General features: G+C 35.0%; 1 protein-coding gene across 7 annotated transcripts in view; it reads right to left on the bottom strand.

Annotated features, from left to right (window-relative positions):
• The window catches only part of LRRC9 (leucine rich repeat containing 9), a 120,205-nt gene that overhangs the window by 101,506 nt on the left and 5,404 nt on the right, over positions 1-13,295 (bottom strand). For 4 of the 7 annotated variants that reach the window (XR_012036707.1, XM_072838783.1, XM_072838785.1 and 1 more), the window contains exons 2-8: positions 10,277-10,332; positions 9,084-9,164; positions 8,546-8,764; positions 6,892-7,032; positions 6,294-6,357; positions 5,938-6,008; positions 1,323-1,505 (exon numbers count right to left, since the gene is read on the bottom strand). Coding sequence is in view for 6 of the 7 variants with exons in the window: in XM_072838783.1 (XP_072694884.1) it covers positions 1,323-1,505; positions 5,938-6,008; positions 6,294-6,357; positions 6,892-7,032; positions 8,546-8,764; positions 9,084-9,131 (726 nt within the window). In the remaining variant the exon portion in view is untranslated. The remainder of the gene's footprint in view (positions 1-1,322; positions 1,506-5,937; positions 6,009-6,293; positions 6,358-6,891; positions 7,033-8,545; positions 8,765-9,083; positions 9,165-10,276; positions 10,333-13,295) is intronic. The other 3 variants (XM_072838786.1, XM_072838784.1, XM_072838788.1) reach the window with 3 other exon arrangements.

Below are 13,295 nucleotides of genomic sequence, written 5' to 3'. Positions count from 1 at the left end.
TCCTATTTGTTTGCCTACTATTTGCTCTCACAAGAATGTAAACTCCAAGCAAGCAGGGAGTTTGTCTGTTTCGGCTACTCTATATATCTAGGGCCTGATCTGTGCCTGTAATGTAATAGGTATTAAATATTTGTTAAATAAATTAATAAGCCAAGTAATTTCATGAAGCATGAACCAGGTCACCCTTGAAGAAACTGCCTAATGTAAAACTCTGCAGATAGTAATGGACATTTCCAAAAATGTGTTACTGTGAAGTTGTACTGTTATTTCTGACTCAACACTGTTAGAGAAGACATTCTTCTCTGAATCTCTAATGACTCTGAACATCTGCTAGTAGACAAGGACTCTAGCCCTTTGCTTGATATTGCAAGACAGTTCACTTTTTATTTTGGGGTGGGAGAGAGGATAATCTCAATTACAGAAAAGAGAAAGGAGAGAATGGAACCTAAAATAAATCTTCAGGATAGCAAGAGAAGAGAAACAAGACAAATAGACAAAGGCATGCTTTATGTTGAGATGATGGATGAGCCACAGGGAAAGGATGGGAGGGCTCATGTGGGGGCATCCTCATGTCTGGCACACTCTAGATACTCAAAACCTATTTAGTAGATGGTTAACTCAATGAACGAATGTGGCCCACTGGCCTGGAAGGAGAAGAAGAAATATAATATAGAAAGACTATTAATAAATATAGAGAATTACTATCCATTCCATTCTGAAATTATAGATTCTTCGATGGCATGCGCAAGTAGCCCCTTTACTGTGACGTTCACCATCAGTGGCAGTCCAGGAACAGCTCTCTTCAAGATTTGAGAGATCTTCCAAGATCTTGGCAGTATGGGCAGATCCACTTATATTTCTGGGGAATCCCAAATCATCTTTAATTAGATTAAAATCTACCTAATCCTGGCATACTACCAACAACCATGGATATTTTCTACTTTTGATATATAGTATTACAAATGAGAGGAGGTTACTTATTTCATTTGTACTTTAGTTAGGCCTTATTACTTTTTGTATAATAGCGCAAATTCAATTATTCTTAACACTCATGATAATTTTTCAGATTTCTTTCTTTTAGTTTTGTATAAATTCTAATGTTTTTCTACTAACTCAACTTCCAGTACTGCCATCAAATTTGAGATTCTAGTACTAATATTATTATTTATACATATTTATTTGAAATATCCAGCTCACTGGGGCAAAAATAGAGTTGGTGACAAGACTTGACAAGATAATACTACCTACCATATGTGGACACAGTCAGAAAGAAGCAGTTAATTAAACTTAAGGCACAGATATCTGATTAAGGATGCACTTACATCTGCCAGTTCCTTGATCTGTTTTGCTGACACATCAAACGTGTCAAGTCTCTGAAGGCTAGGCAAGTGATACAATACATGTGTGGAATAATTACATAGCAGACAAACTGGATTGGTTTTATACTGAGGATCATTCAGGCACAAATCCTTTAAGCGATGCAGCCTGGTTAAGTTAGTAAGGTCCTAAAACAACAGCAATAATAATGTTCAATTAATTAACTGAAACTGATCATTTCTAAGGAAGGCATTTAAACACTTAAGATCACCCATAACTTAATGTAATGCATTTTAGTATGTGCTTAAACATGTTAAAGTGATTTGGATGGATAAAATGTTTTTCTCTAGTGAAAAACATGTCAACTACATGAAGAATAGAGAGTAATAATTAAACAGCAGACTCTTCTATAACTATGTATTTTTAAATACAAAAGGTCAAAGAATATTTACTAAATCATGTATTTTACCTGGAAACTTGGAGCCAGTCACCTGAACACATTTATTTTTTATTAAGTCAATGTTGCCTCCTCTGCACACCCCCTCTACTAACAATTGTCCCCAGTGTATCTGTAGGTCTCCTGCTTCCTTTGCCACCATTTCCCACACTTACCACTCTAGTAACACTGCTCACTATTTCCCCAGGCCACCAATCTGCTTTTCTCATCAAAGGTGAGGAGACTCCAATTCTATTATAATCATCATTGAATTCCTGATTTTTAAGGGGTTTTGTTTCTTTGTTTTTCCTGTAAATGTCCTTTCTACCAGTTAATGGCAACTGAAACCTAGCTTTCTCCTCATTTTCCTCACACTCCAAGGAGGGGGGTGGGATTGATAATGCATTTCCAGACCAGTGCTTCTCCCGAACACCTTTGATTCCAAGGTTTAAGCCACTGTTTACACCTTTATTTATTTGGCATCTGGCCCTTGCTTAACTCGTCTGTCTTGTCTCTTTTGCTTCAACTCTAACATTTCATGTTTTAGCTGTACTATACAAGTGGAAATTTTAGAATGTGCCAGACCCTATCTTATTGTTAAATCCTCACTCATCTTACTGCCTTTGAGGGCACTGAACTTCATCCCAGTTTCACCTCTTAATCTATCAAGACTCAATCTAGTATCATCTTTTCTGGAAGTCTTGTTTCATCACCCAAGCTTGAGGAAGATGCTCCTCCTATGAACTCACTATGCCACTAGGTTTACCTTTGTTATAGAATTTATCACAAGTCAATTACCAATTGCTTATGCATATAAGGTCTATAAGCTAAAGGTCTATATGGGCTTTGGCCCTCAGTCTCTAAGCTAGGAATGATGATTATATTTCTAAAGTGTTGAAAAAAAAAACAAAGAAGAATTCACAACAGAGGCCTGGTAGAAGAGGGTATACTGTGATGGGGTTGACCTTAAACCGATGTGATGCTAGTTAGTAGAGTCAGAATCAGAGTTAAGGGAAATCCAAACCAAACCCAGGAGGCATTAGTTCTAAAGATGGTGTACAAATGGAATGGGGAAGTAAGTAGTGAAGTCAGGCCGCTAGAGTGAAAAATAACACAGGTCAGGTAGCTAATGTGTGTCCAAACTCTCTCTGGCAAGTGAGAATTTGGCTCGCTGGCTGGCCTTGAGGCTAGTACTGGGCTCATGGTAGAAGTAGAACTAAACAGAGTTGCTCTGAAATGGACAGAGTTGTGTAGAGAATTATTTGGTCAAGTTCTGCAGGGGCAGGGAAGTAACCATCAGACTTTTCCAAGGAGTAAACACTCTGATTTCTGGGTGGCTATGTTGCCTTTGACCATCAGTCTGGGCTATGCTGGGTAGGAACTTTGAAGTTTTACACAGGAACCACTCCCCTTCAACTCCCCACCTATAGTCAAAAGTCAGATGACATTGGAGTTTATGAAAGCACAAAATCTCCCTGAAAATTAGTGTTGTAGTACCTATTATGGACAGAAAGTGGCACAGAAATTATCCCATCACTACCACTATAGTATCTTTTTAGAGTGGGTGGAAAAGTTAGAGATAAAAATTCAGGATAATAATAGTGTTTCAGGAACATTCTTAATGTGAGAAGAGTAAAAGTTGTTGTGAATCATGTTTCAATGTTTTTCTGAAAAACAGTCATATTATAACCAAGAAACTTTTTAATTGTATGCCATATAATACATTTTTATAATCCAATTTTTATCCTCATTTTTTTTATGAGGAGATTGAAACAGAATAGGTTAATGTAATTAAGGAGATAGTAATCATAATATAGCATATCTATTGAGTGCTTACTGTGTGCTAGTCATTATTTTGAGAGCTTTACATCATTATTTTGCTTAAACTTCATGTTAATACACTACAATGCTGCCTCTGGCTTGTGGTAGTGCTAGAAGTGACAGATTATTCTATGAAGCTATGCTCTTCAGCACCACAAGGCTGAAGTACCACATGCCAACCAGGGTAAGATAAACTTCTACGTGGCTTCTTGGTAGGACAAAACCTTATCCAGACAGTATTGTGTACTTATTTCTTTCAGTTTAACTCATGATTCTCTCCCTCACTCTGTTCCAGCCACAGATTTCTAGATTCTTGAATTTGCCATGCTCTTTCCACCACTTAGGTCCTTCACACTTTGCCTGGAATGCTCTTTCTCTAGGCACTTCCTACTCATGTCTCATACGTTAGCTTAAAAATTACCTCCCACAACATTCCAAATTTATCTTTCATAGCTCCCTCTGCTCTCTTCTGCTGACATTACTCAAATATACCCCTTGATTTCTTACCACCACATCTTCATGCATATTGTTCTCTCCATCTTAGAATGCCTACCTCCCACCATATGTATATATATTCTTTTCAGAAATCTCTCCACCCAACAGGAGGCTTGAACTCAAGATCTCAAGATAAGAGTCTCCCCCACTGCATTGTAGATGATCCTTCTCCAATGCCTGTTGAAATTCTGTCAGTCCCTCAGTGTTCACATCAACTATCTCCTTTTGAATTTGACCAATAAAATTTTGTTTAAACTTTTTATGTTTTTAAAACTTCTGGTTAAAGCCTTTATAATATTCTGCCTAATTCTATAGCTTTTTGGAGTCTTATAGTCTTCTCTGAGTAAGAGAATATGTATTTTAATAATGATCAATTCAAAATTATTTCTATAGTGAATTTACTCATCTTTCTTCATTACTCTCTAGAGGAAGTGTTCGAGTATGCACTTTCAATTTGACACTGCCAAAATTATAAATGCCATATGTTTTCACCTACATTATATGCCACAAACATGAAGTCTTTTTGTTTTCCTCTCTTTCATTCAAATGTTTTTTGAGATTTTACATGTCAAGTACTGTTTTAGGTATTGTTGATACAGCAGTGAACAAAACAGGCAAGATTCTATACTCATGGAGCTTGTATTCTAGTAAGGAATGTGGATAAGTGCTAAGAAGAATAAATAAAGAAAGAGTGATGGGAATGCTTCAGGTTAGGGAGGGTAGTAGGAGTTATTGCTATTTTACCTAAATTGGCCAAGAAAGGTGTCACTAAGAACATAACATCTGAATAAAATCCTGAAAGAAATGAGATGAGCCATGAAGATATTTAGGGGAAGAATATCCCAGCAAATGCAAAGGCCCTAAGGTGAGAATGCTAGCTACCTATATTCAAGGACGAGCAAGGAGTCCAGAGTAGGTGGAATGAAGTAAACAAGGAGGAAAGTGGTAGAAGCTGTGGTCAGAGACACAGTGGGGGTGGGGGGACTTATATAGAGTCTTGTGGGCCAACATAGGAACTGGCTTTTTCTCCGAAAGAGATGAGAAGACAAGGGAAAGTTCTGAGCAGAAGTTTTTGAAGGAGCAGGTTGCTGTGTAGAAAACAGACTGATAGTAGTGAAAGGGTAAACACAGAGAGACCTGTTTGGAGGCTTTTTCCCCCCAAAATGCAGGTTAGAGACGATGGTGTCTTGAACAAGGTTAATAGAGATATAGGTGGTAAAATAGTCAGACTGGACAATCTAAAGGTAGAGCCAAAAGAATTTGCTGATGGATTGGATATGGTTTATGATGGAATAAGAGGAGTAAAAAAATAATCCTAAGCATTTTGGCTTAATTTTTTAGAAAAATAAAGATGCCATTTAGAGAGGTGGAGGAGGCTGCAGGAGAAAAGGATCAGTAAGGAGAGTAAGTCAGTCTGAGTTAGGATACAAGATGTCTATAGTTCTGGGGAGTTATTAGGGAAAGCAGAAACAGAAATGATTGTTAGGGAAAGTAGAAAGTTAGGAGTAATAAAAGGTATTTAAAGCCATTAGATGATGAAATTATTTAAAGAATGAATGCAGATAGTAGTGAGAAAAGATCCTGGACTAACCTGGACCAGTTTATGTTTTAGATGCTAGGAGAAGATGAAAAAGCAGAGGTGTAGCCAGAAAGATCGGAGGAAAACTAAACCAAGTAAATAGCTTCTTGTTTGGTTTTAATAGTGTCAGATCATTAGGGTCAACTTAATCAGCTGCCTCTAAAATTTCCTAGAGTATCGAGTAGTCCAAAATAATTAAATTCCTCCACGAAAGGGAACTATTTAGTACATTTTCTGCAATAAGCTGGTTCATCTAGGTTGGTAAATAGACTGTTCCACTTAAACATACCTTGAAGGAACATATTTGGTTACCAGAAAGGTTTAATCTTTCCAGCTGTTCATTGGGATCAAGACATCGACCTTTAATTTAAAAAACAAGATGAAAGAACAATTAAATTTCTTATTTTGCCTGTTGTTCATATCCTGTAATATTTCTTGCCTATAACTAAGACTAACAGTAACACTGTATAGTTAGTAACAACTAATTAATGGGTAATATTTTCACATCCTATAATCATAGATTTAGAGATACTATGCAAAATATCATACAAAACAGTATAAAAAAAGAAATCCAAGAATGTGGTTTTCATACTGATGACAAATTATTGTAGCATTGTTTCATATTCCAAGTAAAATAATACATACCAATGCTGCTTATTAGATTTCCAGCAAGATTGAGGTCATTTAAATTCTTCAAAGTTTGCAAGCCCTAAAAATTTAGACAACATATCATTTAGAAGTTAGTAAAATACATATTTATAAATGATCTGATCAATCTGGTTAGTTCTCCAGGTGTTCTGAACTGGGTGCTGTGTACTTCTCAAGCACAGGGCTAAGTGGTGCCTTAATGAAATCATGTTTGTTTCTCTGCAATATGGGGAGAATTATTGGAGGAGGAGGGAACAGGGAGGGAAGGGGAGAGGAAAGGAGAAGATAAGTAGGAAGAAAAACACATCAGAGTGTGTTTATAATCTTTGGCAAGTTATATATATAATTTCTCTGAATCTCTATTTATTTAACCTTCAAAGAAGAAATAATACCTTACCTCCAAGGCTTGGTGGGAGGAATAAAGAAAACAATATATATGAAGTTTTCTACACATTATAAATGCTGTATACATGTTAGTTTGTCTTAACAATAATTAAACTAGTCCTAAATATGTCCATAATATGATCTTGGACTTTGTGGTTAAAACTCCACAGGACTAACTGACTTTACATATAAATTATCGAAATTATCTTACCTCAATATTTTTAATTGTATTGTGGTTCAGCCAGAGAACCTCCAATCTGAGTAATTTCTCTAAATTTTCTATTTTGGAAATTTTATTATAATATAAATACAGTTTTTCTAAATTTCTACATTCTTGAAGACCTCCAATTTTCTGTAAAAAAAAAAAAGAGAGAGAGACTGAATAGTGTTAATTTATGGTTTTGGAATTATCCTTTTAATAAAATAGATTTTAGATACAATTTCTTTTAAAAATCATATTTTATTGCAAAGTGTATCCAACAAAATGAACTAAATTTTTTAAAATATTTTATTTATTTTAGAGAGAGAGAGAGAGCACCCACCTGTGAGCAGGGGGAGGGGCAAAGGGAGAGGAAGAGAGAGAGAGAGAGAGAGAATCTCAAGTAGATTCTGCTCTGAATGTGGAGCCTGATGCAGGGCTCCATCTCATGACCCTGAGATCCTAACTTGAGCTGAAATCAAAGAATTGGACACTTAACTGACTGAGCTACTATGAGATAGAACTAAACAATTTATTTATTTATTTATTTATTTATTTATTCATTCATTTATAAAGATTTTATTTATTTATTCATGAGAGACACAGAGAGAGGGGCAGAGACATAGGCAGAGGGAGAAGCAGGCTCCCTGTAGGGAGCTTGATATGGGACTTGATTCCGGAACTCCAGGATCACACCCTGAGCCAAAGGGAGACACTCAACCACTGAGCCACCTAGGTGTCCCTGAACTAAACATTTTAAAAGAAAAAACATGGAATCCCTCCACCTAACTGCAGTATTTTCAATATTTATATTCTTTTAAAATTTTAATCAATTCTATACTTATTTTTATATTATAATCATAATACCTATATGATTTTGTGGATTTTTTTAAACTTAAGACAATCTAAAATGTTTTCATAATCATTCAAATAATAATATCTAATAATTACAAAATATTTCATGAAGTTATAACAACTTTCTTAAAAATACCTGTATGTAAAAAAAAAAAAAAAAAATACCTGTATGTGTGAAATATTTGTTTCAAATTTTTAGCTCTTATAAATAGTACTGCAACGAATAATTTCATGTTTTTCTCTGCTGTTGAATTACTCCTCCAGGTTAAAATCTTAGAATTAGAGATTTCTGAGTCAAAAAGATTTTTCTTAACTCATTATACACTTTGCAATATTGCTTTTCAATATATGTGTTACAATTTTCTTTTTTTTTTAAAGATTTTATTTTTAAGTAATCTCTACACCCAAGGTGGGCTTAAACTCATAACCTCAAGATCAAGAGTTACATGCTCCACTGAGCCAGTCAGGCTCCCCTAGATGTTACAATTTTCATACAACCAATAGTGACTAAACCAATTTAAACCAATTTACTATTAAGCAATACTGGATATTATGTGATCTGATCTGATTACTAAAAGGTAGAATATGTCTATATTTTGATTCTTTATATGTATTTTCTCCTTTGTAGAAATCTATTACCCGTTTATCTGTTTTGTTCACTGGGTAAAAGGTTTTATTTCAATTCATCATGTATGTCCCTCCCCAATCATCTGTGTTGATACATGACTCATGCATGTATTTCAAGAACTATTTTTCCAAAGCCAAAGAATTCAACATAAAATACTTCATATAAGGTTATATTCAGACTTACCTCTATGCAGCATTCAGCAATCCAAAGTTCTTTCAGCCGTGAACAAGTTTCTAGCCCTGAAATTTCTTTTATGTCTTGAGCAACAATTGTGAGGCTTGTTAAATTAGGAAATAATGACAATCCAACTATACGGGGATACCCTGAGAAGAACATCTCCAGTTTTGACGTATCTGATCCTTCTCGTCCAACCATCTCATAAGACAAACCATTGCATAAACACTGTTTCAAAAAAAGAAATTGGGTTTCCTTTTAAATATATTTAGTACTTAAATAAATATTACTTATTTAAAATAAAAAAATTAAAAATTATATTTGCTGTTAGAAATGACAAACTGAAAAAAAAAAAAAGAAATGACAAACTGTGAATTGCACTGATGTCTTCACAAGAAGGAAAGCTATACCATATATATGATTTTTCTCTGCTTCCAAAGGTCATGGAGTAGAAGAAATCTCTAGGTAAGCTCCAGAAAGGAGGGTAAAAATGTTCCATTTAACACTTATGCAAATGTTATTGAAAAGAAATTTGGCTTTGACTCACCAGTTCCTTAATTATTTCTTCTTGGTTTAGGTTTTCACATTCAATCATCTTCCATTAAAAATAAAGATCATAATAATATATCTGTTAAGGAAAATGAAAAGTTGAAATAAAATAAATTCTAGAGTTCTGTCAGTCTAAGTTGAAGGAGGCTTAAAGCTACTTAGGTGGAAATTTTCATTCAGTAAAATGAAAATTGTGGCCTGAAATTTTCATACTGTATAATACCAACTGTTTGTCTAGGTCCCAAGACAATCCATTCCATCTCTAAAATTTTCTATTAGAAAGTCATTTTTTATTTTGAATTTAATTCTGTCTCTCCATAACTCCAATCTATTGTTATTCTACCTGCTGAGTTCAAATAAAACAGTATTTTTCTTCTACACTGTAAGCCTTTAATACTTGAAGAACATAGTCATCTCTCGTCTACAACTTTACCTCACTCCCCAGTTCATGTCTTTCAGTTCTCTCACTAGAGAGATCCCTGTTTCTCTCCTTTGAACATGCTCCAGTTTATCCTTCCCATTATACTGTTGTGTACAAAAGTGAACATAGCTCTCCAAGTGTATGAGCAAAGAAAAGAAACTTCAGGGCTTAGTGACATACCTGGCATGGGAATAAGTATTTATTAAAGTTAGCCAACGTTTTTTAGATGTTATGAACTAAATACCTAAGTAGCTACAATAAACAACCCATTTTTTGGTAATTCTTAATATATTCTTTATATGATTCCAGACATACACTATTTTTAAAATACAAGGATCTAGGTTTTACTTACTTATTTTTAAAAAAGATTTTATTCATTTATTCATGAGAGACAGAGAGAGAGAGAGAGAGAGAGAGAGAGACAGAGACAGAGACATAGGCAAGAGGGGAGAAGCAGGTTCCCCGCGGGGAGCCTGATGCAGGACTCTGTCCCAGGACCCCAGGATCATGGCCTGAGCCAAAGGCAGACGCTCAACCACTGAGCCACTCAGGCATCCCAGAACCTAGGTTTTAATATGATGACACAACAAAGCAAAATGTAGGTATGATATTACTGTGATCTTACTTTTTACAGAAATTCCCCTGTAGTTATATATGGGTGTACATCTGTGTATGTATATGTGTGTGTGTGTGCATGCGTGTGTGTATACTCCTTTCTCTGTAAGGAGAAAATATGTAAAGATACATACTAAATTGTTAACATGAGTTACCTTGGATGCAGGTAGTTTGGTTATAATAGGCGTTGAGAGGTTGGATAGGGATAGATCTAGGTAAAATGGAAAAGAAAAAACAACTTAAAATCATGTTTAGTATTGTATACTATGAATATATAAGCCATTTATTTATTCATTCTACTATTAGTAGACATTTGGAATGTCTCCAAGCCTGAAGGTAAATAGTGCTTCCTTGAATAGTTTTATCATGCAAGACATTTGGTACACAATTAGTCTGAGTCTATACCTATAAGTGGAATAAGAAAGAAACTATTGTATACAATATGGATGATTCCCATAAACACAATGCTGAGCAAAGGAAGATACACATACAGTGAGATTTTTACTCTGTGGCTCTGTTCACACAAAATTGGAAAACAAACCAATTTATGGAATTAGAAGAAGTTAGGATAGTGGTTACCTTTCAGGAGTGAGTGACTAGGAGGAGGTAAAGAGGGGCTCCAGAGTACTGATGATGTATTTCATAATCTGTGTGCTGGCTAAAGGAATGCATTCACTTTGAGAAAATAAAATTAGATATCCAAGATCTGTGTGATTTCTTTTTTTTAAATTTTTATTTATTTATGATAGTCACACAGAGAGAGAGAGAGAGAGAGAGAGAGAGGCAGAGAGATAGGCAGAGGGAGAAGCAGGCTCCATGCACCGGGAGCCCGACGTGGGATTCGATCCCGGGTCTCCAGGATCGCGCCCTGGGCCAAAGGCAGGCGCTAAACCACTGTACCACCCAGGGATCCCCTGTGTGATTTCTATATATATGTTACACTTAAAATGAAATTTTACTTAAATATTTATTTAAAAAGTATATGTTTACTTTCGTTCATTCATGCAAAATTATATATTGTACACATAAATTTAAAATTTTAAGAAAAAAATATGGTGACTTGTGTCTATCTACCTACCTTCTCTCCCCAAATACCACTAAAATGACTAGCAAATATGAAAATAAGAAGGGAATATACAGCAGTGCTAGGAAAAGAGATTGATTGCCAGAGATGTTGAGAAAGATATTTTGCTGTTATTGTTTTTATTTAATTTCCAGTATAGGTAACATACAGTGGTAAATTCGTTTCAAGTGTACAATATAGGGATTCGACAATTCTATGTATTATGCAGTGTTCATCATGATAAGAGTACTCTTAATCCCCTTCGCCTATTTCATCCACCCACCCACCTCCACTTTGTTAACCATCCATTTGTTCTCTCTAGTTAAGAGTCTGTTTTTTTAGTTTGCTTTCTTTTTTTCCCCCTTTGCTCATTTGTTTTGTTTCTTAAATTCCACATATAAGTGAAGTCATATGGTATTTGTCTTTCTCTGACTGGTTTATTTCACTTAGTATTATACTCTCTAGATCTATCCCTGTCATTGCAAATGGCAAGATTTTATTATTTTTTATGCCTGAATAAATAACATTCCATCGTATGTGTTTGTCTCCTCTCTCTCTCTCTCTCTCTCTCTCTCTGTGTATATATATATATATATCTCCATTCTTTATCCATTCATCTATTGATGAATACTTAGGCTGTTTCCACAGTTTGGCTATTATAAATCATGTTGCAATAATCATAAGGGTGCATATAGCCCTTCGAATTAGTGTTTTCCTATTCTTTGGGTAAACATCCAGTAGTGCATCTACTGTATCATAGGGTAGTTGCTAAAAATATCATAGCTATTTTTAATTTTTTAAGGAGCCTCTATACTTTCTTTCCACAGTGGCTGCATCAGCTTGCATTCCCAATAGTGTATGAGGGTTCCTTTTTCTTCACATTCTTGCCAATAACTGTTGTTTCTTGTGTTTTTATTTTAGACATTCTGACAGGTGTGAGGTGATATCTCACAGTAGCTTTGATTGGCATTTCCCTGGTGATGAGTGATGTTGAGCATCTTTTCTTGTTTTTTGGCCATCTGCATGTCTTCTTTGGAGAAATGTCTGTTCATGTCTTCTGCCTATTTTTAATTGGATTATTTGTTTTTTTGGTGTGTTAATAGTTTGGATACTAACCCTTTATCAGATATGTTGTTAACAAATATATTCTCTCATTCAGTAGGTTCTCTTTTAGTCTTGCTGTTTCCTTTTCTGTGCAGAAGCTTTTTATTTTGATGTAGTCCCAATAGTTTATTTTTGCTAGTTTCTCTTGCCTCAGGAGACATATCCAGAAAGATGTTGCCACTCCAATGTCAGAGAAATTACTGCCTGTGCTCTGTTTTAGGATTTTTATGGTTTCAGGTTTCACATTTAGGTCTTTAATCTATTTTTAATTTATTTTTGTGTATGATGTAAGAAAGTGGTTCAGTTTCATTTTTTTGCATGTAGCTGTCCAGTTTTCCCAACACCATTTGCTGAAGAGACTTTTTCCCATTGCATATTCTTGCTTCCTTTGTTGAAGATTAACCATATAATTGTGTGTATATTCCTGGGTTTTTAATTCTGTTCCATTGATCTATGTATCTATTTTTGTGCCCATAACATCCTGTTTTGATTACTGCAGCTTTGTAATATAACTTGAAGTCTGAATTGTGATACCTCCAATTTTGTTTTTCTTTTTTAAGATTGCTTGGGCTATCTGGGGTCTTTTGTGGTTCCATATACATTTTAGGATTGTTTTTTCTATTTCTGTGAAAATTGCTGTTAGTAAGTTGATAGGGATTGCATTAAACGTGTAGATTGGTTTGGGTAGTATAGACATTTAAATGATATTTGTTCTTCCAATCCATAAGCATGGAATATCTTTCCGTTTCTTTGTGTTGTCTTCAATTTCCTTCATCAGTGTTTTATAGTTTTCAGAGTACAGGTCTTTCACACCTTTGGTTAAGTTTATTCCTGGGGATTTTATTAAGGAAAAGTCTTTTGAATGGAAATGAAGTAGACAGATTGAGACTGAGAGAAAAGCCCATCAGTACAAACCAGCCCCCCAAATTCAAGGTACCAGGAAAGAAGTTTTACAAAACTATCTTTAAAAATTCCCCAAACTTGGAGCAGCAGTAACTGGGAAGGTG

Source organism: Canis lupus, chromosome 9 (genome assembly GCF_048164855.1).
Source record: "Canis lupus baileyi chromosome 9, mCanLup2.hap1, whole genome shotgun sequence".
NCBI classification, from domain to species: Eukaryota; Metazoa; Chordata; class Mammalia; order Carnivora; family Canidae; genus Canis; species Canis lupus.
The sequence above is the reverse complement of the archived record's forward strand: the minus strand, read 5'-3'. Positions and strand labels throughout refer to the sequence as shown.